This window comes from Falco peregrinus, chromosome 3 (assembly GCF_023634155.1).
Source record: "Falco peregrinus isolate bFalPer1 chromosome 3, bFalPer1.pri, whole genome shotgun sequence".
NCBI classification, from domain to species: Eukaryota; Metazoa; Chordata; class Aves; order Falconiformes; family Falconidae; genus Falco; species Falco peregrinus.
In genome coordinates, this window is record NC_073723.1 from 71,174,676 (window position 1) to 71,187,718 (window position 13,043).

At 45.3% G+C, this 13,043-nt stretch overlaps 1 protein-coding gene across 1 annotated transcript in view; it reads left to right on the forward strand.

Moving 5' to 3' along the window:
* CARMIL1 (capping protein regulator and myosin 1 linker 1) overlaps window positions 1-12,747 on the forward strand; it is a 241,305-nt gene extending 228,558 nt beyond the window's left edge. Inside the window, exons 44-48 of the mRNA XM_055799395.1 lie at window positions 8,103-8,158; window positions 9,637-9,682; window positions 9,800-9,859; window positions 10,716-10,784; window positions 12,119-12,747. Coding sequence (XP_055655370.1) covers window positions 8,103-8,158; window positions 9,637-9,682; window positions 9,800-9,859; window positions 10,716-10,784; window positions 12,119-12,247 — 360 coding nt within the window. The 3' untranslated portion in view covers window positions 12,248-12,747. The remainder of the gene's footprint in view (window positions 1-8,102; window positions 8,159-9,636; window positions 9,683-9,799; window positions 9,860-10,715; window positions 10,785-12,118) is intronic.
* Window positions 12,748-13,043: the final 296 nt, after the last annotated feature.

Genomic DNA, 13,043 nt, shown 5'->3' on the forward strand with positions numbered 1-13,043 from the left:
AGTACCAAAAAAATCAGGAATATTAATCGTTATTAGAAAATGAGGATACAGCAGATTTTTTTTTTCCTTGTGATTCTTTGCTATCTGAAACAAGACCAAGGATGTTTATCAGTGCACGTGATCCTAAGAGCTAAGGCAGGGTGTGAAATTACAGTGCACGTATTCTTACTGTAGTAAAACAGAGGATATGAATTCTGTACATTACGGCAAAGTATCCACATGGACAGCATCTCTACAGTAGCACATATGCTGCACGAAGTGATTGTGTGGGAACTTATCTGAAGCAGGAGAGCAAAACTGCAAGGAGGGAAGAAAGATTCAGTCTTATATGTGCAGTGCTTGGAAAAAGGTAGAAGTGACTCAAGGAGCCAAGAGCGAAGGTATGGTGTCAAGGCCCAGGACAGCGATAGTTCTTTGCTTTCTCTCTCTGCTTTCCACGTGGAGTGGGAGCTGCTGAAGTGCAGAGTCCTGATGGGACTCTGCCACCATCACCACTGTCTGGGAAAACAGGGGGACAGTGGCCCTTACGTTTCATTCCTAAGGCTTTCACAGACTCTGTTGTATCTTTAGCAACCAGCAGCTCCAATTCCTTTACCGCAGATTGGAAATACTTATGTTTCTCTCCCCTATTACTTTGCTCCTGCCCTTTCATCTGTTTAGGACACAAAGCCTTCAGGGCAAGGACTTCTTTCTGCTGCATACAGCTACAGGGTCTCTCACAGTGGCCCATCTATCCAATTCAGAACTTTCAAGTGCCACTTTAATAACATTCAGTTGAAATAAGCTGTGTCCCAAGGAGCTGTAGACCCATCTGTCTTCACAGGAATTTACAGATCTGTGCCCTTTTTTCTGTACATCCATGGCCAGCTGCACACATCTTAAGCAGCTACTGATACGCTGAGTGGACCCTAGAGCCTTCTGGAGAGAGGGATAAAGGGGGAAAGACAGAAACTGTCATTTTAAAGAAGCTAGCCTAGAAATGAGAAAAAAAAAAAAAAGGTAATTTATGATTCTGTGCTTGGTATTTGCAGCTTTAGCTTGTGAGAGGTGTAAACAGATACTATATCAACAAGGGCATGCTAAATACTTGCCACTTACTTATGCTGCTGTGAATGATCTTACATCACATTTAAAAAAAGCTGGGAAGAGGGAGAAAGTATTTCTTTTGGAAGATATTGGTTGTCTCCAGAAAGGAACATCACTTTATCAGGTTTCTTAAGAGGCTCTTCTGTTTCCTTGTGACCTTGATGTCCTCTCTTCAGAGAACACCGATATAGATTGGGGATTTGATGAACAAGGAACAAACCCCTGGAAAGAAAATAGTGAATGCATTGGCATTGCACAAGCCCCTGCTAACTCAAATCTTAAAGAGCACTAAAGCCACTGGAGAAAGCCACGAAAGAAGAACATTTGAATTCTCAAGACTCTTCATGGGGGAATTAAAGTAGCAACGCTGTGCTGAGGAAGTCCCTTTTCAGGCACAGTTCTTGTTAGTTTTCATGACTAGGCATATATATGTTTGTATTAATAGTCATTAGGTGTGTATTAATACTTATTCACGTGCACCCACTTGCATGACAAGATACATACTCATGTGCAGTTCTGAATCCTTGAAACCCTAGGCTGGTCACCTTCCCATGGGCTGTTGGCAGGGAGCAGGTGCTCAGAGGCCGAAGCAAAGTCTTGTATTGCTCTGAGCCTCTCTGGCCATGAGAAGGTGCCCGGGGGTCCTGCAGTGCGTGCTCCAGCAGTCAGGGCGAGCATAGCTAGAAGAGGTTTTTAAGAGCATGGTGACAATATTCTACCTTCCTGGAGTTACACAAGCTGGAGAAATGAAAATTTGCTCCCTTGCTGCTTTGTGATGAGAAGGAGATTGTGGAAGATGACAGTAGTACTAACAACCTTTCCCAATCCCTCCCCACACCCCCCAGAGTCAAGCTGTTACTAGGCTTCTGGGTCCTGGTGAAGTTTCAACCCATGAATACCCAGCTCTCATGTGCATTTGACAGCATTTTGTCATGAGTGACAGCTTCCATAGCTGTGCATGCACACAGCTGCGTACCTAAGCAGAATATTGTAAATGCGGGAATATGAACTAGATTTAAGTATTAAATATATAGATATAATAAATTAAGTATTCATCCTTTTTTCTTCCCTAAGAACAAATTCTCACTCAGCTTTTGTGTCTTGGCATATGTTACCGCCTTGTTCGTAGAAACACTGATAGTTCCTAGCTTCCCAGACAGTAGCAAGTACTTCTGGTTTGTAGTCCCAATGTCTACAAGCCACATGCACAGTACGCCTCATTACTGAGGCAACCTTCAGCAAATTAAGTTACACATACTGCTGCAACAGCACACACGCAACACTGACATTCACTTTTTGCATTGCCTTATGTTGATAATGTCAGACTGAGTGTAAAAAAGTCCTTTAATCTAAGCATTATTATATTTTAGCAAAATGTAAAGGATAAATTCCCCAAGTCAGCATATTATCTTTGCCCACCACAAGCTAAAATCCCAGAGGGGCAATAATGGAAGTGCAGCGACTAATAATTCAACAAGCATTGGTCCTGAACTACAGCATCTGAAAGTCTGTAGATGGAGATGGCTGAAGATTAAATCTTAACCCCAGAGAAGTCAATATAGAAATTGTCCAGGCTGCAACGATGCCAGGGTTTTGCTGTGCTTACCTGCAAAGGTTCTCCTGGGGACCGAGCTGCATGCCCTGAGCACAGGAACCTGCTGCTGACTAGCTGAGGGCTCCTCATCTTCTTAGAAACAGCTTGACTTCTCCCTGAAGATGGTCTGTCTCCATGAGTATGAGTATGTACCTCTACTGTACATTGCCGGGATTTCTGGTCCTTTTGTGGCTGCTATCTGTCCCCTGTGTGAGGACAATGGTCAGGGCTCAGTGTGGTCACTTTGGCTGTGAAAGCCTGTCTGTCTGTGCTCAGTGCCAATGCCAGTGTACTTACATAGGGAAATAAAAGTCAGAGTACAGAAAATCCAAGTGATTTAACCCCCTAACACCTTACTGGCCAGGCTACCTTGTCTGTGTTAATGAAGTCTTTTAAGACCACCAAAGAAATGGTGTAATAATGGAAAGACAAATGTTTATTGTATTGAAAAAAGTCTAAACAGAGTTCATTATGTGTTTTAACACACTGAGAAAACTTCCCAAAGCTCTAGAAATACAGTAAGAGTGGAATATAGCCTAAAAGACTGGTTGCCTAAAGGAGCATCCCTTCTCCTGGTAGTGGTCCATGCCGGCCTCCCTCCCAGGTGGCTCTGTAAGGATGCCGTGACGCCCAAGAGACTGCAGTGATGCACTGGCACTACAACCATCACATCTCCTAACCTCAGCCACCACGATGAGAACCCCCTCCATCCCCAGAGAGCTCCCTCCCGGCTTTGAGCGGGTGTAATTCCTCTTGTTGCTTTGCTGTGTGTAAAAAGAGAGGACCCACACAGCTGATGAGCACAATGGAGGGAAATCTGCCTCCTGTGTCCCTTCTAGACTTAATCCCATTGGTGCTGTCACCTCCAGTTTTGCACCACACTTGCTATGGCATAAACCAGGGGAAGCAGAAAATCCCATTTAAGCTCAAACCCATTTAAGATGAAAACCAACAGAACTCAGGAGCCTGCAGGCTTTTGAAAACCCTAGCTGATAGGAACCAAAACACTCAGAAATCCTGCCCTAAACAACTTGTCTGGATTACACAGGCTATCTGGCCAGGCAGAGCACTGATCTTTTGTCCTGAGGGCAACCTGCTGGCCACTGGGCCCTCCTACCACTCTGCAAAAGCCTTTGTGCCCCCATCCTTCCTTAAGGAAAGAAGCCAATAGGCAGTCCTGCAGCTAGGGCACGTGCCTGTCTTCATATACATATACCCTCAATAACTTTTGTACTCGCTGGCCAATTACGGTTACAAGCAACAGTTACAGCTGTTAGGTATAGATACCCCCAATGTATATATTTGTGAGAGCAGCGGGTTAGGCATGAGCCGACTCTTTCCTTGTTCTGCCTGAGGGATAAAATGCTTTAGTATACACACAGACCCAGAATCAGAGAAGGTTTAAAAGCACGCTTTAGTGAGTCCACTGATCACAGAACTATTTATTTTAGTTGTTTACTTCTTTTATTATCTCTGTCATGGAAAATAATTCAGATTTGTAGCATTATATTGCTCTCCAAAGTACGTGTGTGTGTGTGTGTGTGTGTCATATTGTGGTGTTTCAGTGACCTTCTTTACAACACCAGACTGGGAAAGCAGAACTATTTCCTTTGCTGAATTCAAAGCCAATAGCAGTTTTGATTTTTCACTTAGAAACCCAAGAGGTAACAACTCTTATTTTGCAAACCCAGCTCTTACTTGTGCTCTGCCTTGGAGTCCATGGACTACGTTCAAACAAACAGAACTAAGACTTCCCTAGTGCATTGCCATTAAAATATCAGTGAATTAATTTGTGCAAACACTTTAAAACACAGGGGAGCTTGACAGTAAAATAAATGCATCATTTTATAAAGCATACTGCTAGATGAAACAAAGCTTTTAGTAAAACGAAGTGCTATTTAAGCATGCCAGACCTTGTCCTTGACCACATTAAGATGTTTCATAGCAGCCTGGCAACATAAATATACCTTTCAAGAGTATAAACTGAAAATCCATCAAGTTCAATATATCAGGATGGTGTGTAAAGGCAAAAGTTTAAATTAGAAACAATGTCATAATGATTTCAAATATCTGCTTCTCCCATAATGTATGCTTCATCACGTGGAGTGGGTACCCTCTGTCATTCTTTGTGTCCTTACATACAAAATTAGCAGATCAGATCAAAAGCTCATATGCTTGAAAATTGAAAGTTTAATTACAAAACATTTCCCCAGGCTTTTCCTAAGTAATGCAGCCCAAGACTGCCAGGTAGCGGGTATGCATGAGCTCCAGCTGTCCAGATAACAGGATTAGGTCTATCTTATTAGCTGTGGTATCTGAACTAATTCAGTGAACACTAGTCCATCTTCCCTACATGTTTTCCATCTTTCATGTGGAAGCCACTGGACAAGAATTAGCTTGGCCTAGCTCTTCCAGCCAGATTTTTATTTTCTCTCTGTTAACTGATACGAACAATCACAATTTTGCATATATTTGAAAATTGTATTCAGGATACTTCTTGCAGAAAAAGGCCAAAGAATTTGAAACTTTCTTGGTACTGCAAAAGCAGAGCTGAGTGAAGGAGGTCAGAGAGGGGAGCTGGTTAGCTATAAGAAGACATGGTCAGCTCCTGAAGGTTTAACATTAAGCTTGAAGATAGGGTGCAAACAAAGCAGATTGTCTGGAAATGTTGCTTTTCATTAAGTGTTCCACTAAGGAAAGTATTGTCTCCACAGTTAAGTGTGTTTTAATGGACTCTGCACTACTGCTGGAATATTGTAAAGGGTTCAGAAATGGATAGATTTGAAAACCACTGGCTCAGGAAATCGGGAAGGAAGCAGAAAGATGTTTACCTCTAAACTCCACCTCTAATCTAGCCTGTTTCATTAAGGGAGCACAAATCTGTTCAGCCTCCAGGGGTTTTGTGACTCCTGAAACCAAGAAAACTTGCTGCACCCACAAAGTACAGCAGATGCAGGGCAGGCAGGACACCCAAAGTCCCAAGACAGGAACAGCTGTGCCAGGGTGCTTATTTATTTATTCTGTGGAAGAGCTATTTATTTATTCGTGAAGAAGAAATGAGTGCCTTCAGCTGGAGCTGGCCTGCCCCAGGCAGCAGAGTCCCTGAGAGCTTCACCCCGTGCTTCCCACCAAATACTGTCCCCCACCACCACACCAGACACGCCGCTTTGTGGTAGCTTCCTACAGACCCTGTGGGTAACTAATGCTCCTTGGTGGCCTAAACAGAGGGAATTAGAGCAACATTTTCAAAAGAGCTTAAGTTACTGTAGAGCCTAGGGACTGTGATATTCCCACCACCCAATGCCGGTACTTTCTCAAACTGGCTAAATAGGGGTTGTTTCCATAAGCTTCCTTTATGGAGTATTTTTCAGAGTAATAGTGTAAGGTGGATGTTGCAAAGCCACCTGTGGTGGAGAGTCAGCAAAACTGAACTAGTAGGGTTATCTTCCTCTCCTTACACAGCAAACAGAACCAGCTTAGGCACTGGCATCCCATTTGGAGAGAGGCTTTTAAAATCTTGCCTGGGATGATTTATTTCTAGAAGGAACATTAACCATTTTCTATTGCCTGCAGAATAACTCCCTTGTCAGCCAAAGACTGAAAGCTCAGGTTGCCCTCTCTGATGTCAGTGGGAGGCTGTCATTGCAAAGGCATGACTCCCCTCGGTGGCACCAGTAAAGGCAGCTTCTGTCCCATCCCTTCCTCCAGCCTTGCCTCGTAGTGGCCCCAGCAGAGACCAGAGGAGAGGCTGGTACTGCAGTGGGATAACCGATGGGGCAGAAGGCAGGATGGAAAAAGTTAGACAAGCTGAAAAGGCACAACTTGGACTGATGCAGCCTGAGATAAGTCCTCAGGATGGCTCAGCAGCTTTATTCCTATCTCCATTTCTAGAGTGAAGGAAGATTTAGAAGTCTTTCTTCTGTCATTTAGTAGCTCTGCACGAAACACATGTTGGGCCAGTGAAATGGGAAAGTGGCCTTCTGTGTGCCACTGAACATCCACATAGCTCTCAGGATGTCATTTTCCCAAAGATATCAATATGGACCTTCAATCATTCATAGGAGTTTTATACTGTCTTTCAGTGGGAGGGAAAGTGAGCCCCCATCCAAACTTCAGTAGTGTAAAACACTCGGAGTAATTAATGGAATAAAACCCTCTTGCAGAATCTTAATCTAAACCTGGTGCAATAAATGGTTACCATGAACTCACTGTCCTCAGCACAGCTCCCTGCCCTTGAGCAAGGGGCACGGAGGAGGCAGCATGGACAGAATAGGCAAGGTCTCCCTGAGAATGCAGCTCTCCAGATACTACCTCTCCTCATGCCAGTGTCAGGCTCTGCCCTGGTTTCACTGCTAGGAAGTGCTCAAGATCTGCTGCTGGCTCCCATGTGTTCAGGCTCCGTCAGAGCAGGTGGTCCTCTCTGTCTAAGCCTCCTGAGAAGGGGACTGCTATGGGCCTTCTTCAGCAGGTGTGTGATTGCACCAGAGATTTGTAGTAGCCTGGTTACTTATAACTACTAAATAAGCAAATGTGATTTATGAAGGTAAGATTAACACATATTCCCTTCCTGACTATCTGACAAAAAATGTCAATCTGTCTTACTAAAATACTCATCTTCACCCACCCACCCCCCTACAATATGGAATATGTTTTTTCTAGAACTTTGAGCCATGAGTTACTGAGGTTTGTAACCCATTAAACATCTCCCCCTCTTTCCCTGTAACAGACGCTTTTTTTGTGCCTTGCAGAGAAACACAGTAGCAAATACAATAAATAAATAAATAAATAATTTCTGGTGGTGACTCATCAAAAAGGTCATGTTAAGGAAAAGGTAATGTTAAGGAAAGGATAAGTTTTGTATTCACACAGGTTAACTTCTAGACATTTGCAGCCTGAACCTCCTTCCCAGTCTTGGCACTTTCAGACAGCAGGCTTTGAGCTGAGCTTTAGTGGCATAAAACCCTGACCTGAGTGCCTATCTGAAGGTGACATTTGCACCTCAGCTGCTCGGTAGCCACAGCAACAGTCAAAGATAAGGATGGAGTCAGGATGGAAGCATTCATGAGTTCCCCCTCTTTTTTCCAGCATTTTTTTCAGGGGCCATAGCAAGGCCAGTTTCAGTTTCTTAAGGTGTTTGCTGTAGCTCTGTCTTTATCTCTGTGTAAGGTAGGAAGGGAGAAGTGCCAGGTTTGGTTGCTTGGGCTGTGGCTGTCAGGAAGCAGGAAGGCTTTGCTATCCTCTTGTGCCACGCTTGCACTTGGTGCTAGCAGAGGACACCATGCCACCTGGGGCTTGGGCAAGCACTCCAAGCAAGCAAGCAGAGGTGAAGGCACTGGGCAGACCAAAATGTGTATCGGTTGTTTCGTATGTATGTTTTCCTCGGGGGGCCTATCCATTTTATCTCTGTCTTCTTGATTTTTAGATGAAAATCTTTGACAAAAACAAAGATGGACGGCTGGACCTGAATGACCTGGCAAGGTAGGCTCTAGTAATATCAGTGGGCTTTTTCAGCTCACGATGGCAGATCCAGGCAGGGTGATGATCTCCCTCTGGGGAGATCATGCATTTGAATCCTACCTCCTGTCACATTAAATCAGGTACTCTGATGGAGGCATCCCAGGTCTCAGATGCATGGTCCCCATCCCAATAGTCCGAGACCCTAGAGCTGGTGACAGTGAGCAATATCAGGACCTGTTTGTGCATCACCAACACACCTGGCATGATCCATGCTACCTCTGTGATGCTCCTCATGAGGTGGTGAAGCGGCCAGTGGCACTGTTTCTCGAAAAGAAGAATGGTGATCCCCTTCAGCAGCATCACAGATGTACCTTTATTTCACATCATTGTGCACAGCAGGGATCACAAAGAATTTTTGCTGCTAGTTTGAGGAATAAGAGTGCTACTACAAAGGAGTTTGCCAATGGCAGTAAGGAAGGATTTGGAAAGACAAGGTGAAGACACTTGTGATTGAAGCTGGGGACTCAGTCATGGGCCTCTGTCTCTTTTCTGTCCTTGATACCTCAGAGGCTTTTGTATGATTTTCGCTGCATGTGAATAGAGAGTGTGCCTCTGTCTGTAACTGTGTGTGCAATGGCTGGACGGGACTTTAAACGTGCAGGTACAGTCTTAAAATACCAGTTGGGGGGTTGAGAGGAGAGAGGTGCAGGTTCGCCACTGTTACTTTCTGCTTGGGATCACAACAAATGCCACAATGCAGGAAAAATACCTGCAGTGCATGTAGCAGTCCTCTTTGACCACTGAATATATGAAGAGAAACAGAGGCAGAATGGAGAATATCTAAAGGGGGTTGCTGTTGCATTTTCCTCTTAAATACAGTTCCAACTGAGGTTCCCCCCTGGTCTAAGCACATTTCTCACACACCAAACCTCTCCGTGAGCAGACACAGCTCAGCATACCCAGTGTCACAGGTTTTTAAACCTGGGGGTTAGCAGAGCAGCTGGATGACAAAAGGTTTTATCAGTGCTGTGGGGGGCTTTGGGAGGGGAAAGGAGAGGAATTTACCCAGTCCCAATGCATACCCAGTATGAGTTTGTCCTTCACTTTTACAGCCACCAATTCTCCCTCCAAAAGAGAGCGATAAATTACTCTTTCCTTTCACGCAGCACAGCGATCCAGTCACGAGGAATGATTGTCTGGTGGTTCTTGCTTCAGAGGCTGACAACCTCCATTGCGCTGGACCACCAGAAATACTCTGGGAGAAGCAATGGCACTAAGGAACACGTCTGCAGAGAGCCAAAGGGCACCTGCCGTTCCCCATCAGACAGGGAGGAGGGCATGTGCTCCTGTAACAGCCCTCCATAAATAACCCACAGGCAATTTTTTTTAATGAAGGCCTATAATCTAAAATCCCTTCGCTTTATGAACCAGAAGAGTTCAGAATAGTTTGTGTGCAGGTGATAAAGCAGAAATATAGTAATTTAAATCTCTCCATTCAGGATTCTGGCACTTCAGGAAAATTTCCTTCTTCAATTTAAAATGGATGTAAGTACTGCTATTTTTTGATGCGTCAATTCCACCTCTCTCAACTAAGATACCATGGGCCCAAACATGAGTTGTTTGGGGTTTTTTTAATTTTTCATTTGCTTTCCCTCTCTGCAGGCTTGCAGCACAGAAGAAAGGAGGAGAGATTTTGAGAAGATCTTTGCACACTACGATGTTGTGAGTCCCAGAGGCTGTTCCCTTGCAGTCTTTAGCATATGCTGCTCAGACTTCTTCCTCCTGCCGGGTGCTGTGGCAGTCACTCAGGAGCTGCAGCTGTGCCCAAGCCCATGGGCCAGAGGGGCTCAGGCATCAGGCTGGGGGTTGAGGTGGGGAGAGAGGGGAGCAACGCTCAGAGATCTCGCAGTGAGGGAGCCAGTTTGACTTTCTCCATTGCCACAGCCAGTGCTGCTGCATTAGCAGCATCTTCCTGCAGGAGACGCGAGGGATGTAAAGGAGATGGTGGCTTTAGCTCTCACAGTTCCTGGCAGTTCGGAACATGCATCACTGCCACCTTGAAAAATAAACCCTCTTCCAGTACTGAACCAAGGGCTATTTAGGGAGTCTGGACCAGGATAGATATGACCACCTAACTGCCTGTTGGAAATCAGCAATTCAGTTCCACTTCTGACAGTCACAGCGCTCCCTCAGGGTGGTGACCAGCAAGCCTCACAAACTGGTGGGAGGTGTTGCTCCCATTTGAGCATGAGATCATGGTATGGGGAAAAGGAAGGGATCTTAGATATTTGATATTTGGAAGAAATTATTCACTGTGGTGAGGCACTGGCACAGGCTGCATGGAGAAGCCGTGGATGCCCTGTTCCTGGAAGAGTTAAAGGCCAGGTTGGATGTGGCTTTGAGCAACCTGGCCTATGGAACTAGATGATCTTTAAGGTCCCTTCCAACCCAAACCATTCTATGATTCTATGATCTTTATGCTAGAAAGGTCAGTGACTGCATGGACCTACCGACGTACTGCAAAACATTGTAGTGTTTTTACTCACTGGAGCGTTTTGATGTTTATTCCATCTTTCAGAGTAAAACAGGAGCACTTGAAGGCCCAGAAGTGGATGGGTTTGTCAAAGACATGATGGAACTGGTCAAGGTAGTTTCATGGCTCTTCCTATTTGCTGATACCCTGTATTTCTGAGAGGAAGGTGCTTGTTTCGGAAAAGTTATGTAAATAGAGAGGCTAGTAAGACCATGGAGTCAAATTTCACTTTGATCAGCAGCAGAAATGAATGTCACAGTCCCAGCATGTACACGGTAGAGCATTCCACCATGTCACAGAAATTCTGCCTGACAAATTAATACAGCTTCAAGCAGCAACTGTATTTAAGCAAGGTCCACTCTAGCTCGTACTACGAATTAAATTCAACATCACGACCTGTGTTGATGTGGATCAGTTGTCAGACAGTCCTTCTTCTGTTTTCACTGCGGATGCGGTCCTCACCAGAATGACCAAATCATTCATTAGTTCACCACAGGGCTACACTTGAAAATTACTTGAGGTCTATCTCTAATCAACAATACTGTACCCAGCCTGTCACTCCAGCTTCGTACGGACAGCAGAGTCCATCTGCATTGGATTACCTTGAGTTTCCAGATGCAGTCCAAGATAGAACTTTTGATCCAAATATAACCTGATCTTTGGCTCGCTGTGAGCTGGAGCTGTTGCATTTCCACACAATGTGACCCGAGACAGGGATGCCTGCACTCCCATGTCAGTTTAGCAGAGAGCAGACTGCTGATGGCTGCGCTGGCCTCGTGGTGTGCAGAGAAGGCTGAGGGCAGGCAGGAGGTTGGACTCGTGCTCTGTGCGTGTGTGTGCAAAGGAGGGAAGGTTGTACTTTCCCTAAGGGCCTTCATCAGCATTGTCCTGGGACACCACAATGCCTGTCAATTTGGTCTCCTCCTGAGGAAGTGGGAAGCAGAGGAAGCAGTACAGCATTAAGAGCATACAGAGGCAGGGTAGCCTGTAAAATGTGTCTTTAGGATTCATTTGATCCACTAAAGGTATTTTTAAGTTGCTGACAAGCCTCTAAAATAGTAGTCCACTGACAGAAATGCCACATCACTGCTTGTGTAGCAGGTTTGAGAGAGGAAACCAGATAAAAGCACGGGTCCAGCAGTGCAGCAACCTCTATTGCACACCGTTCTGTGGACTTTTGTTTGATCTGGATCAGATACTGATGGCCTTGACCAAGCACAAAAATTGTGTTGCATTTCCATACAGTTACTCAGTCCTATGCCCCTTCTGTTTTTGCAGGGGGGGCCTTTCCCCATTCTCTCTTTGCTTCTCCACCGTGTACGAGCTGATGTGGGGTCAGGCCATTTGGTGACCCCTCCTTGGGTGTATTTCCCAGCCATGGCTTTACAGGGCTGTGGAAACCCAGAGCTGTTTTCTCTCTCAGCACTGTTTTTCTCTTTTGCCTGCAGCCCAGCATTAGCGGGGTGGACCTGGACAAGTTCCGTCAGATCCTGCTCAACCACTGCGATGTGAACAAGGATGGGAAAATTCAGAAATCTGAATTGGCTTTGTGTCTTGGGCTTAAAATGAACCCGTAGCCGGGAAAGTGCTCATGGTTGTGTTTCCCTCATGAGATTTGCCTGCTCCTCCTCATAGAAGTGTGTCCGTGCTGCTGTGCGAGCAGGGGGGAGCTGGGGCACCATGCCACCAGGCTGGAGAGTGGCTGCACAAAGACGTGGCAGAGTGGGATTTGCACGGAGGGCCTCCCTGCTCTGCCAGTCCCTTTCTGATGCCACCGCTTGTGGGTCCCCTTAGCAATGTCTTTACCCACCAGCACATCAGCTGCTCAGAAAAGGGGTTACGGTTCTTCTCCTGCCCCCATGAAACGCTGCCCTGCCCATCCCCTAGGCTAGAATCAAGCATCTCCTTAAAAAGTCCCATCAATGCTCTCAGAGTGCAGCTAGTAGGTGTTTCTGATGGTCGCCTTATATGTGTGAAGTCATTACTTTGGTGAGTGTCGTGCTTTGTCTGTGCATTTAAAAAATTGGATGGATGGCAGTGTATTTGTGCAGAAATAAAAAATGGCAGTTATAGAAATTCAGTAAGATTGGCATTTATGTGTTATGTACAGAAAGCCATCTGCCACAGGCTGGCAGACCATACATAGTAGCCATTTTATGTAAAATGAATCAAATGGCGAGAGGTTTTGTGATGCCTGTCAGCTGCGGGGTTTAAATCTGCCAGGCAATGAAACATGGTAGATCCTTCCCATGGGGAAACCACACACCTCAGGAAATAATGTCACTTCCAGGATGAAGCCACAGGGTAACATCATTTCTGGAGGAAACCTTTCATCTGACCCAAACTGAAATAACATACAAGTTTTCCATAAAC